Genomic DNA, 23,805 nt, shown 5'->3' with positions numbered 1-23,805 from the left:
ATGCAGTGTCCCTCGCCTGGTCTTGGTTTTGGTCTTGGTCTTCGGTCAGTCGAAGAGATGGATCTACGCGGCAGAGCCATTGAAAGCAGCAGAGGCATCGGCAGTAGTATTGGCAGTAGCAGAGGCAGTAGTATTGGCAGTGGCAGTGGCATTAGTCCAAGTACGCCGCTAAGCAGCTCTGTGCTTCATCTGGCAGAAAAAGAAAAGCGTAGCGTAGTATAGCGGAGTGGCTATACTTCCCGTATGGTACAAGACATGAAGCCTCAGGACGCCCCACTCGCCCGCCCCTTTTACTACCGATACCGCTACCAGTCCCAATCCCGCCTGCAGTCCGCAGTCCGCACTTGCGCTATTGAGAGCAAGGCGCATCTCACTTCATCTCATATCGTACTGGTGTACCCTGCTGCTGCTGCTGCTGCTGCTGCTGCTACTACTACTGCTGCTGCTGCTGCTAGAGTTGTGGAGGGAAATGGGGAGAAGAGACTGCCTCTCCACTTGCTGGGGGGCGCTCCTCTTCACCGCGGGTGAGGGGGCTGCGGGGAGTTTGTGGCGCTGGAAGTGCTGTTGCCGAGAGGCTTGCCGGCAGGGGGTGTTCCACTTCCTGCGTGCTGGATGCTCCGCCTGTAGTGCTTCCTTCGCCCTCCCCTCCTCTACGTACGAGGGGAGAGCGCGAGCCCGGGGAAGGAGAAGGGGAGGGAGAGGGGCTTGTAGCTCTTCCTCGAGGTGCGAGACTGCTGCTCACCCCGTGGCCGTTAGTAGACCCACTACTGCCCTGGCGCTTTACATTCCCAGCTACTCCGACGGCTTCACCACTCGTCGCCGCCGCTGCCGCTGCAACTTCTTCTTCTCCCCTCTCTTGCGCAGCGGCAAACGAGCTCTTCCGTCTTCCCGAAGGTGGTGGGACCCACCCTCTTCTATTGGCACGATCATAGCTCCCACTTGTGCTTCCCATGGAACAGGAGGCTGGGATCCCTCCTCCGCCATACGCCACCGAGGCTCGTCCTTCCCTCGATGTGCCCACTCTGAGCGCACGCAGTAGACCGTCGATGCCTTGCTGAGCGTCATCACCAGATTGAACGGAGCGGACGATGTGAATCATTTGTGTGAGCTTGGTCACGAGGGGGCCTGGAGAAGAGGAAGTGGCGTCTTCCTCCAGGAGAGGATTGGAATGTGTAGCAGTAGCGCTAGGACGCCCTCCAGATGATGCTGCTGGCGCGCTACCAGTATAGTGACCCTCCTGCGCCATGGCGCCACCGAATTCACCCATTTTGGCAAAGAGCTGAACCAGCCTGTCAAAGTGCGGCAATACGAGCGAGTCTCGGAAGACGGACAGACCAAGCTTCTTGACGTCTACTGGTTGCGAGCGGAGTAGTGATTGCTGCTGATGACTTGTGTTGCTTGAGCCGGGGGAAGAGAGAATGTGGTGGCTGTCCGATGGGGACAGACTTTGCGCTGGCAGGCTTCTCCCATTCGCAGATCCGCCCGTAGCCAGGCTGAGCAGCACCGGGTCAGTTGCAAGGGGTAGGAAGGCCGCTTCGATCCACGGGAGAATTTGACCAAATGCCGTCCAGCAATCTGCTAGCTTCATGAGGAGTTGCCTGTCCTCGCCCGCCGACAGAGAAGACGCACCGCCTAATCTGTTCTCTAGGGCCAAGAGACCAGTACCTATCAGCTGCCGTAGGTCGAGTGTCAGAGAGCTCCAAGCCCTGGCAGGACCACGATCGAGTGTCCGCCTGATGTGTATCGAAACGCTTTCGCTAATCTCTTCAACGGGTGTCTTGAGACCCTCAGTACCAAACAGAGGTAGGATCTTTGAACAAATTCCTTTCCAGGTATCACTTGAGGCTCCTGGTGCTTGAAGTGTATGAGCTGGTGAAGGAAAGCTGAGCTGCTTGCCCGTGGCTTTGGAGAGGCCACTGTGCCCAAGTGGATCTGAGGAAGATGAGGGTATCGATTTGTCTGAGTAGGATCCGGACTTGCCAGATGGAGAGCCGCCAAATGATGCATTGTTGGTGGGAGAGGGCCTTCTGTCCCCAATGCTACCTTCTGGTGTGGCCAGGCCACTGGACGTGGAAGTGGCTGTGCTCTGATTGAGACGCGAGCGCACTGTATTGCCATGACCTGAATCTGGCCTGGTCAAGCCACCGCCAACGGCACCTCTCCCAGCGCCCTTCGTCTCCTTATGTCTCTCAACATCTCTCGAACCGCCATTGTCTGTTGCTACTCCACCTCCTAGGATATTTGCTGCAGATCCAATGCCGCCCGACATGGCGAATCCTGCCAAATGGTCGATATTGTTCTGATGACCAACGAACTTGACAAAGATGTCTCTCCGTGGCGGCTTTGGCAGCTGAGAGATCAAAGAAGGAGGATCGATGGGGACAGCTGATGTCTCGCCTTCGACCGCCGACTGCATGGCTTTTCCACCATCTGCAGTCGACAGCTGTGCTGGTATCCTGGCAGCGGGCGTGGGTGAGGTGCTCCCGCTGTCTGCCTTGCCACCGTTTCCTGCAGGGCCAAGGAGTTGTGGAGCTTCTGCGGGCGGCACTGTCTTTTCAGTACTCGAAGTATGTCCAAAAGGCACACTGAGTTGCAATCGAGTCCACCCGGTGTTGTCGAGCCTGACTCGCTTGTAGGCCAGAGCTGGATGTGGCCATGGCGCTGGGTAGCTGGACTCGACGTCGTGGTAGGACATGAGGACTCGAAGGATCTGCAGCAAGATCAAACAGTACTTTGGTCATCATCAGGACTTGTCAATTTGATAATTGGCCGTGACAGTGCAGCCTACTCACCTCTGCAATGGAAATACCATGGGCCACAATGACCACGTGCGGCGGCGGTCCGGACCAGAGATCTGGCCCTCGCAGCGCTTCGAGACGAGGTACGATGAATCTCCTGATGGCAGTCGTCAAACGGGCATTGACGGCCTCGAGACTTTCTCCCTCGGGAAAGGCCAGCTTTCGAGCGTCGGCCCCTTTGCTCTTGTTGGGATTGGTCCACTCTGCCTCGGTCCAGTCCCTACCCTCTGCAAGTCCGAAGTGCTGCTCTCGTAACGACTGCGTCTGGACCATCAAAGGCGGAGGTATTGTACGATTGGCATTGAGCACCTCATGCGCGGTTTGACTCGCCCTTTTGAGGTCGCTGGCGTATATGGCATCGATGTGAATCTGTGCAAAGGACTCGGCCAGTGCCCTCGCCTGTGCCAGGCCGGTAGATGTCAGGGGCGAGTCCTTGTGACCGGCCCTGTAGACGGTCAATACGGGATGAAAGGTGATCTATGGTCATTATGGGATTATCTCATGCGCATACAGACTCCTCTTGGAAGCTTGCGACTAACCATACGTTTGTGAGGTTGTCTAAGGATTGGCCATGGCGAATGAGTGTGACATGCAGACTCTGCAAACGCCTTGCATGGGCCGGTTCGCCGACCATGAGAGGTGAGCGAGGTACCGTAGGGGAGTCTATATGCTCTCCTGTAATGCAATGCTCAGCAGCAGTGAGCTCAGTGATGAGACGGTCAGGAGGCGAGGTGTGCTACTCTAGGCGTGGGAACCCGGAGCCTTACGGAAGTGGGGGCGTGTTGGACTCAGAGTGGCGGCGGTGCATTGCCGCGTGGCTGGGTTGCGCCTCCACGTCGCTTTCGCCCCTCGACACCTTGTTCTCCATCACCACTGTGATATTCAGACCATCATCGCCGTCGTCGTCAGGCTTGAGAACAGATCCCCTTGCCGCCTTGACATCTGACCCGTATAAACACTGCGTCCACGGCGAGCAAACGGTGGCGCTTCAATCGATGGCGACCTGAGCTCAGACCGGCCTTCTAGCAGCTGGATCTCATCCACAAGGCAAGCGGTGGCATCCGCCTTCACCTCTATTACAACCTCATCTCGTCTACGCTCATTATGCCTCAAGCAGTTTCTCCACTCTTCACTCCACAAAGGCTCGTCTTCTATGGGGCAGCTTCTGTAGCAGCTGCAGGAGGAGTCATAGTGCGAGCCTTCAGGGAGCGATCCAACTTTTATGCCGCCGCCGTCTGGCTAGGCAGGAGCAACGGATGTATGCTTGTCCTACTCAACTTTGGCGTCTTCATCACTCTCATATTCGGCAAAGTATGCCAGGCAATCTTCTTTGGGTCTCTCAGGCCGACAGAGGTTGAGCATCTTTACGAGAGGTCATGGTATGCTGTTACCGAGACATTGCTAGCCATGACAATATTTAGGGACGAGTTTGATGGCAGCTTTGTGGTGCTATTTGGCACGCTGTTGTTCCTGAAGGTCTTTCACTGGCTTTGTGCTGACAGAGTGGAGCTGGTGAGTTATGCGATGAAAGTTCGCCGAAGCTGAGAGACCCTGTTTTGTCTCATAACGTACTCCTGTCTGCTTGTAGATGGAGCAATCACCGTCGGTCTCGAGACTATTCCACGCCCGTATGATCAGCGTTCTCTGGACCTTGTTCTGTCTGGACCTCTTCCTGGTTGCATTTGCGATCGAGGTACTGGTCTTGGAAAAACAGCGGATGGGCATCATGATCATGTTCGCCAGCGAATTCATGATTCTCACGGCAACTCTTTGGGCCACAATCGCCAAGTACATCATCAATTGCCAGGACATGCGCTCCGACGAGCCATGGGAAGCCAAGAGCATGTACGTCTCAGCAGTCGATTTAGTGACCGACTTTCTCAAACTAGCGACCTACGTCTGCTTCTTCTGCCTCATCCTCACCTACTATGGTCTCCCGCTCAACATTGTGCGGGACGTCTATGTCACAGCCAGAAGCTTCTTCGGCAGGATCAGGGATTTGATCAGGTATCGTGCTGCAACAAGAAACATGGACACTCGCTTCCCCAACGCTACACATGAAGACCTGAGGAGAACAGACGGTACCTGTATCATCTGCAGAGACGAGATGGTGGCAAGGGGTCCTGATCCTACGCTAGCAGACCCTCAAGACGGCGTCGCCGGACCCGAAGCAGGAGGCTCCGAAGACCGTCCTACACATGCTGCTGGAAGTGGAGATGGACCAAATGACACGCCAAAAAAGCTGGCTTGTGGACACATTTTCCACTTCCATTGTTTAAGAGCATGGCTAGAAAGGCAACAGAGCTGTCCTACCTGCAGGCGCACCGTCTTCGAGACTACGCCAGCGCCGATGGCAGCAGCCGCCGCACCGGTTGCAGAAGTAGCACCTCAACCTCCGGCGCAAGAGAATGGGCAGGCACACGGACCAGCAGCAAGTGTGGCTCGACCTCCTGGGGTACCGACCCCCACCTCAACGGCTGCACAAATCCCCGCGTCGAGAGGTGCTCACCGCCTTCCAGCACGGCATGGCTCCGCCGGCAACAGCAGCCCTCTCGGCGATCCCAACAGAGGGCGCCAGCATCTGCAAGGTCTGCTCAATCAGGTCCTCGGCGTGGACAGTCCCCATCGTCCCAGCTCTCCCTTGCGCACTACCATGACTGCAGATGAGCTCTCTTCGCGTGAGATGCAAAGACGAGGCACCGATGACCAGCCACGCGCTGCCTTGTCCTCTTCGCGGTCGTCATACAGCATGCCTAGCTCGTCAAATGGAGCCCGACGCCGCTCAAGTTGGATGCCGCCGCCTCCTTCGAGTCTGCAAGTGCCTTCAAATCTCGACTTGCCAGAATTGGCTTTGCCCCTGCCTCCGCGCCAACCTGCCAGAAGTAGTATAGACCATGGTGGGGAAGCGGCCGGGGCTTCTACGAAAGGTACAGATGCAGAAGACGACACTAACGAAGACAATGATCCCCAGGACCCACGAGATGCCGCTAGACAAGCTGCTCTGCGGAGGTTCGGTCTTCCCCCATCTGCAGCCAATGCCACTACCGGAGCTGTCCCACGCTCTAGTGACGGTCTCCTTCGAGTCCCTACGGCCACTTGGCCCTCATCGCACCACCCCTCACCTCTGGACCTTATGGACGCTCAAGCGGAGATCAGTGATGAGGACCTTGACACTCCTCTCACGCCAGCGGAGTTTGACCGCCTGGCTCTGCAGACTAGAAGAGGCATCCAGGAGCAATTGAGGGTGGTACAAAGAGCGCAGAGCAGTCTCTGGAAGGTGTCAGTAGAGCTCAACCGTGCGCTGAGCGTGATACCAGGCAGCGGAAGTCCTCAGAGCGGCGGAGCCGTTGAGATCGAGTCATCCTCGGAAGAAGAAGGCGACAGTGGAGAGCTCAAGGTGGACAAGGGTAAGGCGAAGGCAGCCGGCAGTGATTTTGAAGCACCCCGCTCTCCCTCTGCTGTGACCATCACGGAGCACAGTCAAACTGAAGAGAGCACCGTGTAGCTGCAAGTGGCACTGTGTCACCCGCGCCTCATGACTTCGACTTGCTTCGGCTACAATATACGCACCCTTGTCATTCTGTTTTCTCTCCCCCTCTCCGGTCCGACATGCGCGTGTGGAGACGCGACCGGGCCGGAAGCGGCGTGGGCTTGGCGAAGCTCCGATCCGCCAGCGTCCCAGCGGGACTGAGCTGAGACAGACGCGGGCTTCTGCCCCCAAAGGCGAGGCGAGGCGCTCGTGCACTGCTCGACTTGACCCAACTGGCAAATCCAATCTCGTCTCCTCCTCCTTCCCTTCGCACCATACCATTCACGACGCACTCCTTACCCCCTCGTGGGGACCCATACATCCTTTTTCCCCTTCCCTGTCTTCCCACTCTTTACTCCCCCCACTCACGACTCACATACCCTTGCTCTTACTTCCCCGCCGTTCTGCTTCGTTGTCTTTCTTGAACGAGATCCATTTACTCCTCGGATTAGCCCCCCACCACCATCTTCATACCGCCGCCGAGGACGGCAAGCAGTCGCAATGGAGGACATCGCCGCCGACGATGATCTCCTCAGCGATATGCTCCTAGAGTGAGTGACCCCGCTCACGGACCCTTGATCCGGTCATGACCCCTGCGGGTGCTCACCTCGCCTCTCTACCCCCACCTTGATCCTTTGCGCACTTTGTGTACGTCCAGCTCGCTTGAATTCGATCCGGCCATCTCGACACACAAGATGAACCAGTCATATCGGTCGCCCAGGTACTCCACCGACTTCGTCAATGACCTCGTCAGGAGAAGAATCGTTTGCGAGAGAGACGTAGCAAAGGCAGTGGAAGAACTGTGCGAGTGAGTAGGGGCTTGCGTCTGAAGGACATCCCTCTGCAAGGTTGGCTCATCTCCCTTTCCTCTCTCATGATCGCGCTCTGCCAGTATGAGTGTCGTCAAGAAGCATCTACAGCACAAGTCACCGAGACAGTCACAAGCATTCATGAGTCACGCTAGACGATATCTTGAGGCCTACCTGCCCGACAGTGGCTTTGAATTTGCAATCACCAACCGGTACAAGCGTTCCACGGCTCCTCTAGCATCTTCGCTCGCCGATGCTTCGTCGATAGCCGAGAGCTCCGCCGCTGGAGCTGCCGCTAATGCTCAAGCAAAGGACCATCACGCCGGTCCCTCGAAGCCTGCGCGGGGCAGGCGCTCCGGTGAGGTGGCAGCTCCACTTGCAGCCGGAAGCAAGGCCGATCTATGCGTGGTTGCTGTACGCGACATGGTCCCTGGAGAGATCATTCCTTGCAAGGGTGGAGTCAAAGATCTCTCGAAGAGTGAAGACGAAGCTCTGAGGAACGAAGCTGCTGCCAATCGGGGAAGACCAGACGATCAGACCTATGGCGGCGTGCTCGGGCAGGGCAGAGACTTCAGCATCATCAAGAGCAGCATGAGAAATTGCTCCCAATTACTACTCGGTCCGGCAAGGTTCGTCAATCACGATTGCAATCCCTCTGTCCAATTTTACCGAAGTGGCCAACAGATGATGTTCAAGGTCTCTCGCTCGATCAAGACCAACGAGGAAATACTGGTTGGCTATGGGGAGCACTACTTTGGTTGGGAGAATTCAGAATGTCTCTGTGCTACCTGCGAGGCGAGAGGCAAGGGAGCCTTCACCAAGGAGGGAGTTGAGAGCTTGAAAGACCAAGAACGAGACGCTGCCAATGCTGCAGAGGACGAGGCACCTTCCGATGGCAGACGGGCACCCTCGAGACGAATCAAACCTCCAGGTGATGGGATCTCGCCTACAAGACAAACAAGCAATGGCAATGGTGCTGCTGCTGGACCCAGTCAGCCTGGTCTTGAGGCCCCTCAAACCGAATACGCCAATCGGAAAGCTTCCTCGCGAGCTTCTAGCGGGGGACTTAAGACCAATGCACCCTCTGACCGAGAGCTGATTGATCCAGTGGCTGCGCCAGGCCCAAAATGTCAATGCACCACATGTGGGGGGCCATTCTATGCCCCCGAAAGCTGGTGGCTACCGGACGAATGTAAGAGATGTGAAAGGCACTACAGGATATTCAAAGCAGACTGGCCCAATCGGATCCCGGCTGAGGGGGTATACGCTCAGCTCTACGAGCAGGCTCAGAAGAACCGGAAACACAACGGATCGGGTGCAGGTGGCGTTGAGGATAGCGAGGCGAGCTCGAGTCATGCGCATGGGAAGGGCAAAAGCAAAGACAACTCTACTCAGGCTGCATCCCCTCCTCCTGCCAAGAAGCGCGGAAGGCCATCGAAGAACAACGATACTCCTGCAGTCTCAACTCCTACCCCCAGCCTCACTTCGATCGAAGGTTCGACCAATGAAGATACTCCGATTCGCCTGAGTCCCCTTCGCCCCATCGGAAGCGTGGAGCCTCAGCCTGAAATCTCGAAGCCATCGACCAGCCGCAAAGTGGGAAGACCTCGTACAAAGGCCCTGGCGGACGACAGGAATGGGCAAGCGGGCTCGAAAGCTAGCAAGATTCACGCCGCTCCCGCCTTCAGCGATTCGGGCTCAGATCTCACTGAACCTTCTTCTGTAGCTGCAACTGAGGCCACTCGAGATCCATCTGTTCCTAGCGCCAGCAGCAGCGTTAGTGGAGGCGATGATCGACCCGCTGGCCCTAAGATGCTTGGCAAGGAAGCAAAGACTGAAGAGCTTGCTAAATACTGGGGGATCAGTAACGCAGATGCGACGAAGAGAGTCAGGAAGCAGAGCATGAACGGGCCTGTCAGTTTGGCTGACAGGGTGGGCAGGCAGTCTTCTCGGACCCATCGCCGCTCCAGTAGCGGCGTCTCGGCAGTCTCGGTCTTCGAGGAAGATGAAGTTGAAGAAGGCTTAGGCAATGCGGAGCGCAAAAAGAAGCGAAAGAGTGGCTCGAGGGAGAGCAAGACCAGTGGCGAAGGCTCTACGCCGAAGGCAAATGTCGGAGAAAGTAGCAAGGTCTCTTCCCGATCATCTTCGGTTGCGGCCAGTGATGTCAAGCCTGCCTCGCCCCACAAAGCCGCTACTGCATCTCACGGCGCCTCTTCTCCGCTGCCTCAGGTAGTCAGGAAGAGGGACTTTGTCGATGCTGCCATGGATCCTCCTGAACCAGCTCCTTCTGCGCCTTCGCCAAGCGTCCAAGCTCCAGTCCTTGCAACTCATGGAACCGAGAGGACCTCAATCAAGAACCTCGCTGCCTTCTGGAGCGCGGGCGTTGATGCTGGCAGTCGAACAAGGAAGCAGACACAGCGGGAACCGACGACCATCCTCTCTGCCTCTGGCAGCCCTGCTGTCTCTTCACCCAAGAGAGGTAGAGAGTCTTCTGGTTCTCAGCCTCCTGTGAGCTCTGGTGGAGATGGAAAGAGACAGCGAGGAGGTAGACGGAGTCGCGGAGACGATAGTGGCTCTGCGGGTCCAGCAGGCAGGCAGGCCTTCAAGCAAGGCAGCCCCTTCTCGGATGGACGGCAAGACACTCCCAGCGAGGCGGCCAGCCCATCGGCTGATGGCTCACTGTCGAGGCCGAGAAGTCCCTTGGTCACGCAGGCCCCTCGTCAGGAAGCAACTCCCAGTCACCTACTGGCGGCGGCGGGACAGCATCAGTCTCCAAGTGCTAGACCCTTGGACATGCCACTTGCGAGCAGCCTCTCTCCCGATACCGCCAGTCGTAGCAGTCCCTGCGGCGGCGCAACACCTGTCTCGACTCCTGGACCTGCCGCTTATCGACATATCCCCGGGCGCAAGAATCTCCGCATCGGCAGACCGACAAGCGCGAGTCGGCCTCTATCGTCGGCTTCTCCTGCCTCGAACACCTTATCAGCAGGCCACTCCAATGCTCTGAATGGCAAAGAGCCTCACAAGCAGCCCGTCGTGGGCAGTACTGCAACTGGCTGGCCTGGCGTGACCTACGCTACCGGCGGAGCAGGTGCAGGAGCGGCAGATGTGGGCAAGGCGTTCAGCTCTCCTCTGGTGCAGATGACCAAAGTGGAAGAGACTGATGGTGGGCTGGACGAGGCGCCTCGTAGGATCAGCGAAGACGTTGGACCTGGCGGCGATCCCGCCAGGAACAAGATGGAGATTGACCCATGAGGAGAGAGTGGGCAGTCAGAACCTTCATTCCTCCCTTCCTCGCTTACTCTGCGGCCAGTGTACTTCTACCGTCTCACGTCATTGATGTGGATTCATCCTTTCATCTACGTAGCAATGGACATCATCTTATCCATTCACCGTGAGTGCCTCTGTTCGTGGTCCGGAGCGTTGACTGGTTTCACAGGCGCGGCAATGGCCGGAGGTACGGAGGATTGACACGTCCGATGCAGGTGCCTACGTTCGTCGTCCATCGTCCGCCCGCGGGGATCTTTGGTCATCGTGCGTGGGCACCGGGGGGCTTTGAAGGTAAGCGCCCACCTGTAGAGGCTTGCCCTTCAATTCTGCCAACTCTCCTCCTTATAGCCCCCTCCTCCCTTCGTACCACCACTACTCAGCTCGCCTCGCTCGTCACACTCTGCTCCTTCTATTCCCCAGCATAACGAAGTCATCCTATACTACACCAAGGCCGTTTGCGGGCAAAATGAATGGCTCGCGCCCCACCCACAACGCTCTTTACCTTCAATTCGTAGCCGATCAGCCACAAGGAGCCGCCCCTCCCACTCTGCTCACAGGTAAGGGCCTTTCAGTAGGCCAGCTCCTCCTTGTCTCCCGCTTTGATGCTGATTTCAAGCTCGATACAAGCCGACGCAAATTAGTCGAGGCAAGTAGAAAGGCGCTCAGTACTCAGCTTGCAAGCCGAACCGTCTATGGAGTCAATACCTCTTTCGGCGCCAATGCTAGGAGTATAGTGCCCAAAGAGGAAGTCAACGCTGTACATGTAGCATTGCAAGGTCTCCTCGCTGGTATTCTACCGAAGCTCTATGAAGACGGCAAGTTCTTTCCTTGCAATCATGACCTGCACGTCCTTCCCTGTGCCTGGGTGAGAGGGGCCATCCTCATCCGTATCAATAGCTTCCTTCGGGGTCATTCCTGCGTACGATGGGACCTCATCGAGAGGCTCGCTGCTCTTCTCCGAGCTAGGATCACGCCAAATGTCCCGCTCCAAGGGAGCATCTCAGCATCGGGAGATCTAGCCCCTCTGGCGTATGTAGCCTTTGCCCTCGCCGGACATCCTTCCCTAACTATGACCATCTATAAACCAGGACCAATATCCGAGCAAGACACGGCACAAGGAGCGCTCAGGTCTGCGGGTATTCAGCCTTACTCCTTTGCACCCAAGGAAGTCCTGGCTCTCATCAATGGCACGGCCGTCTCTGCCGCTGTAGCAGCCGATGCCCTAGGTTCAGCTCATACCCTACTCCTGCTCGCGCAAGTCGTCACCGTCGTCCATACCGAGGCAATGTTGGGCTTCAGAGCCCCCTTCGAGAGCTTCTTGCACGACGTTGCTCGACCTCACACGGGTCAATGTCAGATTGCCGAGAATCTCCGGAACTGGCTCAGCGATAGCTCAATGTTGCAAGATAGGGAACAAAGTGCGGGTATTGAATATCCGGGACCGGTGTCAATGATCATTTCGGCAATACTCGGGACTCAATGTGATCCAGAGAGCAAAAGTTGCCAGAGGGAGGCGGCGCACTTCCTCAAACAAGACAGGTGAGTTCGAGGCTGAGAGCTGTACGGACGTCATCGACATTGCGGCTGACGGAAATCAGGATTCCCCGCGCTAATCAGGTACGCTATCCGGACAGCTCCTCAATGGCTGGGCCCAGTCCTAGAAGACTTCGTCGCTGCCCATGAGACGCTCACAACAGAGCTCAACAGCTCCACCGACAATCCTCTATTTGACCCCACAAGCAAGCAGCTGTACCACGGCGGGAATTTCCAAGCTGCCGCTGTCACCAACGCTGTAGAGAAGATCCGCGATGGACTCTCAACTATCGGTCGTCTGATCTTCGCTCAGCAGAGCGAGCTACTGAATCCACAACGGTCCAATGGTCTGCCCACCTGTCTTGCTCCATCTCTTGGACCCAACAAGGACGGAGGTCTCAAGGGTATAGACATCGCGAACGCCTCGTACCTCTCGGAGCTCAACTTCCTTGCCAACAGAGTCAACCACTTTGTGCAGTCCGCTGAGATGGATAACCAGTCCGTCAACAGCCTCGCCTTGATCTCTGCAAGGTTCACTGTCATGGCTGCTGAAGTGCTCAAGAAGCTAATGGCCAATGCAGTGTATGGCGTTCTGCAAGCCATCGACCTGAGGATGGGAATGTGCAGACTAGTCGCGCATCTCTTGGAGTCGCGCTGTCTGTCATGTGAAGGCTTCCTGATCTTCTCCGACGAGAAGAAGGCGATGTTGATCCACACGATCATCTTGGACTTGATGCAGACTTCTCACCTCGATGTACAGGAAAGATCAGCAAGCGCCGCGCGGGCTTTCTGCCACGTTGCCCGCAAAGAAGGAATCAATCTCAGCGTTAGCTTCGACCCTGATCTCTATCCTTGTCCTTACGAAGAGGATCACTCCTTGGATCCGGAAGAGGACGCTGAGAAGCGTCTAGCGGAGTCCTTGGAAGCCGCGTACGTTGGCTGCCACACTCTGGACGCCGAGCCTCGCAACCCCTCTATCCCGGCAGACAGTGGAAGGAACAATCATCCTTTTCTCTCCTCATCCATGACCGGCTCACTCTGGTCCTTTGTGAGAGAGGAGCTTCAGGTAGAGGCCTACAGCGGACTTGCCGATTACAGCTGGGCGTTCGCTGCCGGTCCTAGAGACGGGAGGTTCGAGGCGGCTTACAAGGCCAGGCCTCCTGGAGGTGGTAAGACGATTGGCGCGCAAGTTAGCAAGATCTTTGATGCTTTCCAGGATGGCAAGTTTGACGCGTTCCTCCAGCGACTGCTGCAGAGGAATAGAGGCAAAGGAGAGGCTGATGTTGGAGAAGGCAGCGGGGGGGGCTACTGTTTGACAGATGAGAAGAGAAGAGTATGTCTGTGCTGAAAACGATTCGGAAGAATGTCTATACTAGTTCAGATTGTGGTAGATGAGAGAAAGGGACACGCCTCGCTCTCGAGTGGTATCATCATGTTAGCCTCCCCGTCCTACTTAATGGAACATCCATCTATATCTTCTTCTAAGTGGGTCTATCCTGCGCGTGCCATGTCTGACTGTACGGTTGACCTCACCCTACTCCTCACTCGGCAAACTCTGGTACTCAGCTCGACTCGCAGAAGCACCTCCTGCGCCTGTGCCTGCGCCTGCACCTCTCACAGTGCGCAAGCCAGTCCCTCTTCTTCTTCCTGTGGGGGCATGGGGAAGGATCTGCGCTGCTCGAGAGTCGGAGAGGATCCGATAGGGTTGACCTCGCCAGTTGACTTTTGGTGAAGAAGGAGTGGGAGGCACGAATGCAGACCGCAGGGGCAAGTGGAAGGTCAGTCCTTCTGTACGCAAGCGACACAAGACTCGCGAGAGGGAGGGGGGGTGGGGGGGGGGACGCAAGCAAGGGAAAAGTGGCGCGGCGGGACTCACCTTCATTCCCTCCCCAGATGGACCAGCAGAAGATGGGCAGCGCCAGTGCTTCTCGCAATATCCACGCTTTTGTAAACTCCCATCTTTCTCCCTTGCGTGTAAAGAGGCGGGGGGCAGGAGGAGGAGAAGTATGCTGCGCCCGTGATTCTGCCTGCGTCCCAGAAGTGGATCCTCGCTCTTCCGCCTGTGGGGACCACTCTCCACTCCCGCTTTCGAGGGCAGCGAGGACTGCAAAATCCACGAGATACCACCCCGTGAAGTGCACAAGGAAGAAGAGCGTCGCAGCGAGTAGTCCTGACGGCCAGAGGCCAAAGAATCTCAAGCTACAGAACCCCACCAGTCCAGCTAGGGGAGACTCGGTAAGAGGTTCGGCGATAGTGGCTTCGGGGACCATGTGTCTGCGAACTCGGATCCATCTGCTCCTCCGTCCGATGTAGTCTGCGAGGGTGCGGATCTCACCCACATTTGTACGAGCTATACATGCTGAGCCGGAGGCGAGGACGTGCGAAAGGGAGAGGGGTGGACGCCAGAGGGAGGTGGCGACCATGTTGTCTTCGGCGAGGTAGATGGAGAAGCGCGCTAGTGGGCGCGCCTGCCGGATAATCGAGAGGGACTCTTCTTCCCCTGTCTCTTCTGCCCCTTCCTCTGCCTCGTCATCAAGGACGAAAGGTCTAGCCTGTGAGGATTGAGTCTCCACTTGAAAGGCTGGCGAGCCTAGAGCCCCTTCCGGGTCTTCCTCACGACTACCGTCCAGGCCGACCGCAAAGAAGGAGTCTGGCACCTGTTCCAGATCGCTCTTTCTCCACATGTTGCTCTTGCCCATGACGCAGCTTTCCACTGCCAGTGCGTTCATTGCCAAGTACATCTTTGCGTGTGTGGTACTCAAGAAGACTCGTTCTACGAGCGAAGCCAGACTCCCTTCGTGGTGGTCTACCCCGAGTGGGACACAGTGCAGTAGCCCTACGCGGGAGCCGTGCGGTCGTCTGTGCAGCCAGGTCGGTGAAGGAGTTGGTGAGGGCGCGAGAAGCTGCGCTACGGCTGAGCGGAGCGTCGAAGAGCATAGACGAACTTGCGAATCGACGATCCAAAGTATATCGTGCTGGGCTAGGCTGTAAGGCCGCAAGAGATTGTTGACCTTTGGGTTCACACCAGCCTTGACGTCCCCTACGATGATTTGCGCCTTGACCTTGCCGCTGCTTGTACCGCCAGCTGCGTACTCTGCCACCACCCGCCTGACAATGGGAAGCGCAGCGTCCTCCTCGGAGCTCACGCTGAAGATGACTTCGTGCTTGGCTGCTGGGTAATCTTGCTGGAACGTCGATGCGAGATTGGCGTACAGGTTGGCATCTGAGCCTGCTAGAGGGCGGAGGATAGACACTCCAGGAAGATTTGCCCTGTCCTCTTCTTCCTCCATTCCTCTACCGGGTGTTGAAGGAAGCTGCTGAGATGCTAAGAGACGCGGCGGCTGAGCGAACACGACTCTGGCCCTGTGCAGACCAAAGAGGCAGAGAGTCCATATGAAGATGTACCACAGTATGCCCAGTGTAGAGAGGATGGCGCCCAGGGCAGAGAAGACGCCTGCGCCCGCCATCGTTGACCGAGCTAACGCCGTACTGCTTTGGGAAAAATGAATGCTGACTGGCGATAGCTGCGATGGTTGGGGAGCAAGAAGAAGAGAGGAAGGAGCAACTGGCGGAGGAGGAGGTCCCTGCGTCGGCTCAGTCGCCGAGGCAGACGCACAACGGAAAGGGAGCAAAGAGCAACACCGAGGTTCAGAGCCACGCGACAGTCGTAGTCTGCCCAGGCATCCTCCCCCCCTCGGTCGGGAGCCTCACACCACACAACGCAGAGCAGAAGACGGTAAATGCTATCGTACATTGTCGAAATACGCTGATGGTACAATGGTGAGCGTCGCAGCCTCGCAGGGTCGGGCGAGGGGGACGAGGGCAAGCTGAGTGGCTACGTAGGGGGGCGTCGGTCGAGCTGAGAGGCAGAGGGGCTGGTCTGCTCTCCAACTGCTCAACAGAACTTCCACTGGGAGTGAGACAAGACGAGGAGAGGAGCAGAATGTCAGCGTGCTTCTTGAGATCCGGAGAGGAGAATGCCTTGACGCCTTTCCACTCACCTTGTTGTTGCAATTTGTGCAAGTGACGAAAGTGGTCCTGGCAAGGGGGGGAGGATCAAGGTAGAGAGTTGAGTGCCTGGCAAGGGATCACGTCTACTATCAAAATAACTCACATCGGCTCGTCAGCACTTCTAGTCTGCTTCTGATAGTAGCGACACTTCCTCTGCTTGCATCGTCCGCACTTGAAGGCATCCGTCTCTGCCTCCAACTCAGCAGCACTCTGTGCCACCAGCATATTCTGCTGCTCCAGAGTACGAATCTCTGCCAGACGCTCTTCAGAGGCCATCTCTGCGGGCGTCAGATCTACCAGCTTGCTTGCATCTACTCTACCTTCGACGACCTTGCGGCGGAATTGTGGGTTGTTCTTGTCCTTCAGATTCAGACTGAGACTCCTCATCTTGTTGCGGTAGTCGGCATTGACCGTGTCCTCTGTTGCGCAGAATTTCTTGTACACCGAACTCTCAATTTGCAGCGCCAAAGAGAACAGTTGCGAATCGGCTGGGAGGGGAGACAAAAAGTGAGGAATGAGGATGAGCGAGCGTGATCACGAAGGATTCGCCACCGCTCAGCAGTCTACACTCACTGATTTCCTTGACATCTGCCAGCTTCAGAGCGTCAAAGATGAGCTTCAAGCAAGCATTTCTCGTCTTCTCTCTCAGGATCTCAAAGTCGGGCGCCTTGCCAGCAGGCGGCGCTGCTGGCTTCGTTGGAGCGGCAGGGGAGGCGACAGCTTCTTGGGCAGCTGAGCTGGGGGCTGGGCTGGCGCTACCGACTGACGAAACGGGAGGTGTAGCACCTGCAGAGGTCTTGCCGGCTGGCGGCGTTGCCTTTGCTGAAGTTGGCAGCGTCTTCCCCTTTTCCCCTCCCTTCTGAGCCCTCTCTTTGTCGATGATGGCTTTCCACCCCTGTACCAGCGCCTTGGCCTGGCTTGCTACCGATGCCGAAGAGTTCGTTCTCAGCTTTCCAACGATCTGTCCGATCTTTGTAGTCTGTAACGAGGTAGAAAGGCAACCAAGGTCAGCACAGGCAGCCCTTCGCATCTTTGCTCCTGCTATGACTCACTCTAATGAGATCTTCGGTCGGCACAACCCCTTCCTTGAGCTTGGCGAGGAGTGACAGAATGTCCTTCTCAGACTCATCTGTCATCGCCTTGCCGAGCTCCTTGTGAAGTGTCCTGATCTCATTGACCGACAGAGCTGTAGCTGATGGCATCTTTGTGATCAGACAAGCCCCGTGGAGACGCTTGCGGGGTATATATCGGAAGGGAGTTCAGGGTATGGCGAGGAGGAGAGGATGTGTGGCAGAGCTGGATCCATTGGCCTGGCCGTATCGTACGAGGCGCCTCACGTTTCGCCTGCCGGACCGCGCGGAGTGTCAACCTCAGAGTCGAAGCGACGGGCCGCCCACAGACGGATGGACGCCTTCTTCCTGGAAGCTGGGAGCATCGTCTATATCCGCATATACCAGAACAGGGATCATCGCCAGGCTCACCCTCACTCGATCATCATGGCGGCCGAGATCCATCCGCATGTCAACGGCTCAGCATCAACTGCCGCCGAGGCCAGCAGCTCGACCGGCGTTTCTCTACCCTCCCTCTCCTCCCTTCTCGCATCCTCGGCTTCGCGGACGCAGTCTCTCTTTGCCTCGTCTTCTTCTCCCTTCTCTGCAATCACGTCTACTTCCCGCTCCTCAGCATTCGAAGAGTCATCGAAAGCTCACCTTGCAAGCAAGATTGTGGGAGAGTATGGAGATGCTACCATTCTCCATCCGGCTATACAGTCCCAGCAGCTGAACCAGGCAGGCCCAGGCAGACCGGCAAAGGGCAAGGGAAGGGATGATGGGACGGCAGGCAGTAATACTCTGGAGTCGGAATGGATTGAGGACATCGAGAAGAAGAGAGGCGCAAATGGTGCAACAGCAGGTCCATCTGTCGCCCCTCCACCGTCCGCGAATGGGGGTGCTCTGATCAAGCACTCGGATCAAAAGCTGCCACCGCCGGGTGAATATGATCGTAGCTCTTCTCTCAGCATGGCCTTGCAGCTCAAGCGGAGACAATTGGACAATGTAGCCAAGCCAGAAGTGTACCATCCGCGTTGGAAGCTCAGCAGGGTCATTGCTGGTCATTTGGGTTGGGTACGCGCCATTGCAGTAGATCCGGGAAATCAGTGGTTCGCTACGGGAGCGGGAGATCGAATGATCAAGGTGAGTACAGAGGGAAGGCCACCTCACACAGGAACTGAGCGTACTCATCGAACCTCATCGTCCCTTCTTCTGCTTAGATCTGGGATCTTGCTTCCGGAGAGTTGAAGCTTTCGCTCACTGGTCATATCTCGGCAGTGAGAGGTCTGGCAGTGAGCGATCGTCACCCCTACCTCTTCAGTTGTGGTGAAGACAAGATGGTCAAGTGTTGGGACTTGGAGCAGAACAAGGTGATAAGACAGTATCACGGGCACCTGTCCGGCATTTACTCGCTAGCGCTGCATCCCACACTGGATGTCCTAGTCACAGCAGGTCGAGATGCTTCTGCCAGAGTGTGGGATATGCGGACCAGGGCGCAGGTACACGTCCTATCAGGGCATACTGGAACTGTTGCAAGCGTACAATGTCAAGACAGCGATCCTCAGGTCATCACTGGAAGTATGGATAGCACTGTCAGACTGTGGGATCTGGCAGCAGGCAAGTCGATGACCACCTTGACCCATCACAAGAAGAGTGTCAGGGCAATTGCAACACATCCGACGAAGTGTGAGTACCTATCGAGAGGCCGACCTTTGCGGTACATGCTGAACCCCACGCCTGTCGTTGCCCCCGTTCAGTCTCGTTCGCCTCCGGATCGGCGGGAGGTAACAACATCAAGACATGGGTCTGCCCTGAGGGCACCCTCTTTGGCAACATGGCTCATGAGACCATTGTGAATACGATGAGCGTCAATGCAGATGGCGTGCTCTTCTCGGGCGGCGACAATGGCAGCATGAAGGTGAGTCTAGTTTGTAGCGGGAAGACATGCCAGACCAGGAGCTTGCAGTCTGACCCTCTCCCATTGGTGTCCATACAGTTCTTCGACTACACTTCTGGCATACCTTTCCAGACTCTCGATGATACTCCTCAGCCAGGGTCCCTTGATGCTGAGTCTGGTATCATGGCTTCGACATTCGATCGGACAGGCACGAGGCTGCTGACGGGATGCTGTGACAAGTCGATCAAGGTGTGGAAGGAGGAAAGCTGAAGCGTGTACCGATTCGATCTCATGCAATTCACTCTAGCATCTCTGCGCACTTCCCCGTCCTACTGTCTCTATGCCGTGTGCGCTTTAGTCTGTCTGCCCCCGATCGTCATCGAACCAATACTGCTGTGCTTGCGGTCTTCGCGGCCGTGTGGTGAGGCGGAGTTGGAATGGCCCGGCTATCATGGAGAGGACGGCTTCTTGAGATCTTGCTACCCCGCATCGCCCTTTTCCGCCTAGTCCTGCGTCCTGCGCCCTTTCCTAAGCGCCGATCGCATCCACACTCGTCCTCGCCTCTTCGTGCGCTGATAAGAAGCCTCGACCGCTGCACAGGTAGCAGCAACGTCGACAGCTGGCGCTCCCTAGCTGTTTCAGTGGTGTCGCCGAACCTCGTGGCCTTTTCCGAGAATCGGTGTCCCGGCCGGCAAGCAGGGCAAGCTTCTCGTGGTCTTTGATTTCTCATCCTTGGCATCCCCGTCGTCATCCACTACAGCAGCCATAGCACAGGTCCATTCGCCAACGCCGACTCTGGGTGCAGAAAGCGTATCTACTCGCTCATCCTGTTGGAGGCATCCATACCGCCAAGATGTCCCACGATTCGCCCACTTTCTCGTCTACGCACCCGGCGCATATTCTCGCCTCGCTCAACCTCTCAGCCAACAACAACAGAGGTAACAGCAACGGCAATAACAGCAATGGCCTTGCTCACCAAGGCGCAGGGCCTTCTACCTCATCCTCCTCTTCACAACTCTTCTTTCCTTCTGGTTCGAATCAGCCGTACTACACTGTGGATCCATACAACACCACTCACGCAGCGGCCGGCACCGGCACAAGTGCAGCCAGCGGCCTGTCCCCCGCGGCTTCTTCTACCGGCTCTGTACGCTCTCAAAGTCAGGCAGGCAATCAAGCCAGTGCAAGCGGCGCAAAGACCAAGAGGAAGGGTAAGGAAGCTCAAGGGGGAAAGAGCCCTACAGCGGCGCTGGATGGCGAGGATGACGACGACGGAGAGGGAGGCGGTGAGAAGAAGAAGAGGCGGAGGAGGGTCGTGGTCGCCTGTGACACGTGTAGAAGGAAGAAAGTCAAGTGTAGGGGACTGCCCAATGCTACCTCGACGGTGAGTACTTTGCCAGAATGATGGTAGGATGCAAGGATCGAGACTCAACGTAACATGTCCCTGTTGGTCCGCCAGTGCGACAACTGCACAGCATACAACTACAAGTGTACCTTCTCTGCCGACCAAGATCGTTCTCGAGGCAAATACGAAATTCTCGAGTCCAAGGCCGAAACTCTTCTAGCAGCGCTACGGTCTGTAGCTCCTCACCTAGCAGAAGAATATGAGAGGGGGCAGCTCAACATCACTGGTCCAAGTGGCAGCAGCCGACATCCGAATGAAGATTGGACAGGGCTCGAGAGGGCGCCTCAGCCAGCTCCTGCCCAGACTGGCACCGAAGGCTTGCGCAGGCCTTCCAAGGTGTTTGCTGGGAGCGCACCTGCAGGACCTCGTCTTGGTGCCTCAGCATTCGAAGTGGCAACGATACTGCCACCTCTGCCAGCAGCATCTCGTCCAAGCCTCCCTTCGATACGCTCTTTAGCGGGCCCTTTTCATGCTGGAGCCCGCATTGGTCCTATGGTCCCAGATCTGGAGGACGGTAGGCCGAGGTTCTATGGTAGAAGCTCGACGCTGAGCCACTTTCACGCTCTTGATAGTCGTCCACCCTCGGTCAGTCCGCCGCCGGAGCAAAGGAGCAACGGAGCTGAATCCGCCGTCGATGAAGGGACGAGTACGCTGCTCGACAAAGACATCTTCATCAGAGGCAGCACTCGCCCCGGTTCTGGGACAACAATGAGGCCACCTTCAAGTGGTTTGAAGCGCGGCGGGGCGATCAACAATCCTGCTACGCCCAAGCGCACCAGCGAACACAAGCTCGGGCCAGGCACCCAAGCCCTGTACCCGAGCAATTCTCGAGAATGGGTTCATCTGCTTAGAAGGAAGAATACCGTGGCTGTTGGCCGAGACGATATCTGTTCGGACGAGTGGTTTACGAGGCACATGCTGCCATCCAACGACTTGGTATTTCACCTCCTCGATGACATCTACTTCCCACATCTACACCCGCTCTTGCCGATCATCCATCCACCTACCTTCCGGAGAGACATCCGGAACAATAGAGCTTCGCACGACACGGCTTTCAGGGGACTTGTATTCTGTATCATGACAATCTCTTCGAGGTTCTCTGACGACCCTCGAGTGCTAGCAGATCCCGAGGACCCCTTTTCTGCAGGTGATCATTGGGCAGCTGGCAGCAGGCTGTATCATCAAGCATTCGCAGCCAGCCTCATCAACGTGCAGGTTCTTCTCTTGACTGCTACGTTCATGCATGCCAGTATTGGGCCAGGCTCATCGTGGACGATTCTGGGAACAGCCATTCGAGCTCTCCAAGACATTGGCCTACACCAGGAACGAGCGAATGCAGACTTCACTCCTTTTGATCAGGAGATGCGGAGGAGGACCTTCTGGTCGATCTTCATCCTGGACTGCATCTTTGCTGTGTGCCTAGGTAGGCCGAATGCATTGCAACTGGATGACTGTAATGTCCACCTGCCCCTTGACGTCTCCGATGAAGAGTTGTCGGAATGCGAGAGCAGTGGACAGCCTATGGCAACCTCATCTCGTGCGTCGGATGAGGTGAAGATTGAGGCCAAGGATGGGGAGACCCGACTACCGAGACCTGGTGTAGCCTCTGGCTTCCGTCATATGGTCAAACTCAACCTCCTCGTACACGATGTGGTCAAGATACTGTACTCCCATAGGAGGACCAGCGGCCAACCTGATTGGCTGGCTCACCCTGGAGTCGGTCCGGTAGACTCTGGCGGCGAGCAAGATAGCTCTCGGGACGATGACAAGGGTGAGGGAAGCAAGGGAAAGAACAAGGGCGCCAAATCATCATCTCTCAAGAAGCCCGAATACAAGGCCATGGCTCAACTCTGCAAGCGTCTGGATGAGTGGGTCGCTGAGACGCCTGAACACTTGCAAGACCTCGCCACAAGTCCCTTCAAGCTTCAAGCAGGCATTGTCTCCTGCGGGCGGCACGACATCCGTCTCTACATCCTCAAGCCTTTCCTGCCCGACCCATTCCTCTACAACATGCTACGACCGCAGTGCACAGCCCACGCGCGAGCTTGCTTGACCACTGTACTGGACTTGTATGAAGGAGGACATCTGAACAACATGGTCTTCGTTTTCACCCAAGCCTTCATGAGCGCAGTCACCTTCCTGCTCACCGTATGGCACGTCACTCAAAACGTCAAGGATCTTCTGCCAGACGCTGGGCTGATCGAGAGGACAGCGATGATGATGACGATGGTTTTCGATGACAGGTATTGCTCAGCCGTGTTCAAGAAGGCGTGGAGAGTGTTGCAGCGCATTGCAACCCGGCTGTTGCCTGCTCTCAACGGGGAGCAGAGGGCCAGGCTGCAACAGTGGGCTTTCAAAGATTCGCAGTCGTCTACTGAAGCAGAGCCTTCGGTCACCCAGGAGCAAACTGGCTATTCTATCCCACAAGCATCAACCGCCCTCTCACCTTCGGGCCTGCACAACGCCTCTCCGCTCTCCCACGAGCGCCGTGGCTCGACCTATAATCAGACCGCCAGCGGAACAGGAGGGCCGTACAATGTTGCTTCCTCTAATGTCGCAAATTTCCCTGGCTCACAAGGTGGTCCTTCTGGAATCTATACTCGTACGAATGGCCCGGCCCTTTACCCTTGGCAAGCTGGCGGCACAGCGAGCACCTCTCGCTCAGGCGCTGGCGCTGGTGCCTCGACACGTTCTCTCACCTCGAGTCGACCAGGCTCGGGTGCCACATCCCCTACCATGTTCACCTTGGAGCACTGGAAGGCAAACGGAGGACTGGCAGGAAACCAAAGCCGTGGTCAATCGCCGACTGGACACAATGTGGCCTACACGCAATTTGCCCAGCGTCTCTTGGGAAGCACTGGAAGCGTGACTGGACAGGGCTTCGGCACTACGGACAACACCTGGCCGCAAGCTTCTGGCTCTGGCTCAGGTTTCCAGAGCTACAATTCCCCAAGTCGAGATCGTATGGCGTCTCTCACCGATCCCTTCTCGCAGAGCAACGCCGAGGTCAACTACGGTGATGCCAATGGGATCCTCGGCACCGGGTCCGGCGGGTTCGGAACGGACGACGTCAATCTGGATTTCTTCAAGCTATTTGAAATGGCAGAGAACGATACAGCGGATTTCCAGACCAGTGCTATGTCTGCTCAGCTGGGCGGCCAAGTAGCTGCTGGCGGTGGAGCGGGTGCAGAAGGTGGAGGAAAGGCGGGTGAGCAGAGATCCGATGCTTGGCAAGAGGATTTCCTGCAATTCCTCTCGGGCTTTGACCTGCCTACGAATGTTGCTGTGAGCGATCTCACTGGGAGGGACGCTCCTGCAGGACTAGACAAATAGAGATCGACGGTGATAGGGGACAGTGTGGCCAGAGAAGGCTGCCGGAAAGGGTATACGTATATGTCATCTGAAGTTTGCTGTACCATGTCATCAGTCTCGCCTCTTGTGGACCGACGCCTAGGTGCATGACAATACATGACTCTCATAGTGTCTCAGCTTGACACAGCAAAAGAA

At 56.6% G+C, this 23,805-nt stretch overlaps 8 protein-coding genes across 8 annotated transcripts; 5 read left to right on the top strand and 3 right to left on the bottom strand.

The window, feature by feature from the left end:
- Window positions 1–515: 515 nt before the first annotated feature.
- On the bottom strand, window positions 516–3,432 carry BCV69DRAFT_276538 (hypothetical protein; the record flags this gene model as incomplete). Its single annotated transcript, XM_025491113.1, has 4 exons — window positions 516–650; window positions 743–2,710; window positions 2,793–3,243; window positions 3,338–3,432. The coding sequence occupies 4 exons, from the start codon at window positions 3,430–3,432 to the stop codon at window positions 516–518; spliced, it is 2,649 nt and encodes an 882-aa protein (XP_025348901.1).
- A 391-nt stretch (window positions 3,433–3,823) lies between these two features.
- On the top strand, window positions 3,824–6,338 carry BCV69DRAFT_153317 (hypothetical protein). Its single transcript, XM_025489369.1, has 2 exons — window positions 3,824–4,310; window positions 4,387–6,338. The coding sequence occupies exons 1-2, from the start codon at window positions 3,903–3,905 to the stop codon at window positions 6,301–6,303; spliced, it is 2,325 nt and encodes a 774-aa protein (XP_025348900.1). The 5' UTR covers window positions 3,824–3,902; the 3' UTR covers window positions 6,304–6,338.
- A 229-nt stretch (window positions 6,339–6,567) lies between these two features.
- Window positions 6,568–10,524, top strand: BCV69DRAFT_281668 (hypothetical protein). The gene is made up of 3 exons (XM_025492061.1): window positions 6,568–6,878; window positions 6,986–7,135; window positions 7,220–10,524. The coding sequence occupies exons 1-3, from the start codon at window positions 6,829–6,831 to the stop codon at window positions 10,389–10,391; spliced, it is 3,372 nt and encodes a 1,123-aa protein (XP_025348899.1). The 5' UTR covers window positions 6,568–6,828; the 3' UTR covers window positions 10,392–10,524.
- Window positions 10,525–11,256: 732 nt separating this feature from the next.
- On the top strand, window positions 11,257–12,552 carry BCV69DRAFT_242641 (Phenylalanine/histidine ammonia-lyase; the record flags this gene model as incomplete). Its single annotated transcript, XM_025490041.1, has 2 exons — window positions 11,257–11,852; window positions 12,024–12,552. Coding segments are annotated over 2 exons (1,125 nt in total), but the record flags the coding sequence as incomplete, so codon positions are not given.
- A 606-nt stretch (window positions 12,553–13,158) lies between these two features.
- On the bottom strand, window positions 13,159–15,473 carry BCV69DRAFT_281667 (hypothetical protein). Its single transcript, XM_025492060.1, has 2 exons — window positions 13,816–15,473; window positions 13,159–13,661 (listed from the first exon to the last, which is right to left on the bottom strand). The coding sequence occupies exons 1-2, from the start codon at window positions 15,404–15,406 to the stop codon at window positions 13,474–13,476; spliced, it is 1,779 nt and encodes a 592-aa protein (XP_025348897.1). The 5' UTR covers window positions 15,407–15,473; the 3' UTR covers window positions 13,159–13,473.
- A 361-nt stretch (window positions 15,474–15,834) lies between these two features.
- On the bottom strand, window positions 15,835–17,152 carry BCV69DRAFT_247299 (transcription elongation factor; the record flags this gene model as incomplete). The annotated part of the gene is made up of 5 exons (XM_025490244.1): window positions 15,835–15,849; window positions 15,941–15,977; window positions 16,054–16,438; window positions 16,518–16,929; window positions 17,003–17,152. 5 exons carry the CDS (start codon window positions 17,150–17,152, stop codon window positions 15,835–15,837), a joined length of 999 nt encoding a protein of 332 aa, XP_025348896.1.
- Window positions 17,153–17,375: 223 nt separating this feature from the next.
- BCV69DRAFT_281664 (WD40 repeat-like protein) lies at window positions 17,376–19,231 on the top strand. Its single transcript, XM_025492059.1, has 4 exons — window positions 17,376–18,142; window positions 18,220–18,685; window positions 18,757–18,917; window positions 18,996–19,231. Exons 1-4 carry the CDS (start codon window positions 17,447–17,449, stop codon window positions 19,164–19,166), a joined length of 1,494 nt encoding a protein of 497 aa, XP_025348895.1. The 5' UTR covers window positions 17,376–17,446; the 3' UTR covers window positions 19,167–19,231.
- A 169-nt stretch (window positions 19,232–19,400) lies between these two features.
- BCV69DRAFT_281663 (hypothetical protein) lies at window positions 19,401–23,805 on the top strand. Its single transcript, XM_025492058.1, has 2 exons — window positions 19,401–20,277; window positions 20,353–23,805. The coding sequence occupies exons 1-2, from the start codon at window positions 19,750–19,752 to the stop codon at window positions 23,629–23,631; spliced, it is 3,807 nt and encodes a 1,268-aa protein (XP_025348894.1). The 5' UTR covers window positions 19,401–19,749; the 3' UTR covers window positions 23,632–23,805.

Source organism: Pseudomicrostroma glucosiphilum (assembly GCF_003144135.1).
Source record: "Pseudomicrostroma glucosiphilum strain MCA 4718 unplaced genomic scaffold BCV69scaffold_4, whole genome shotgun sequence".
NCBI classification, from domain to species: Eukaryota; Fungi; Basidiomycota; class Exobasidiomycetes; order Microstromatales; family Microstromataceae; genus Microstroma; species Microstroma glucosiphilum.
This window is presented reverse-complemented; position numbering and strand designations above follow the sequence as displayed.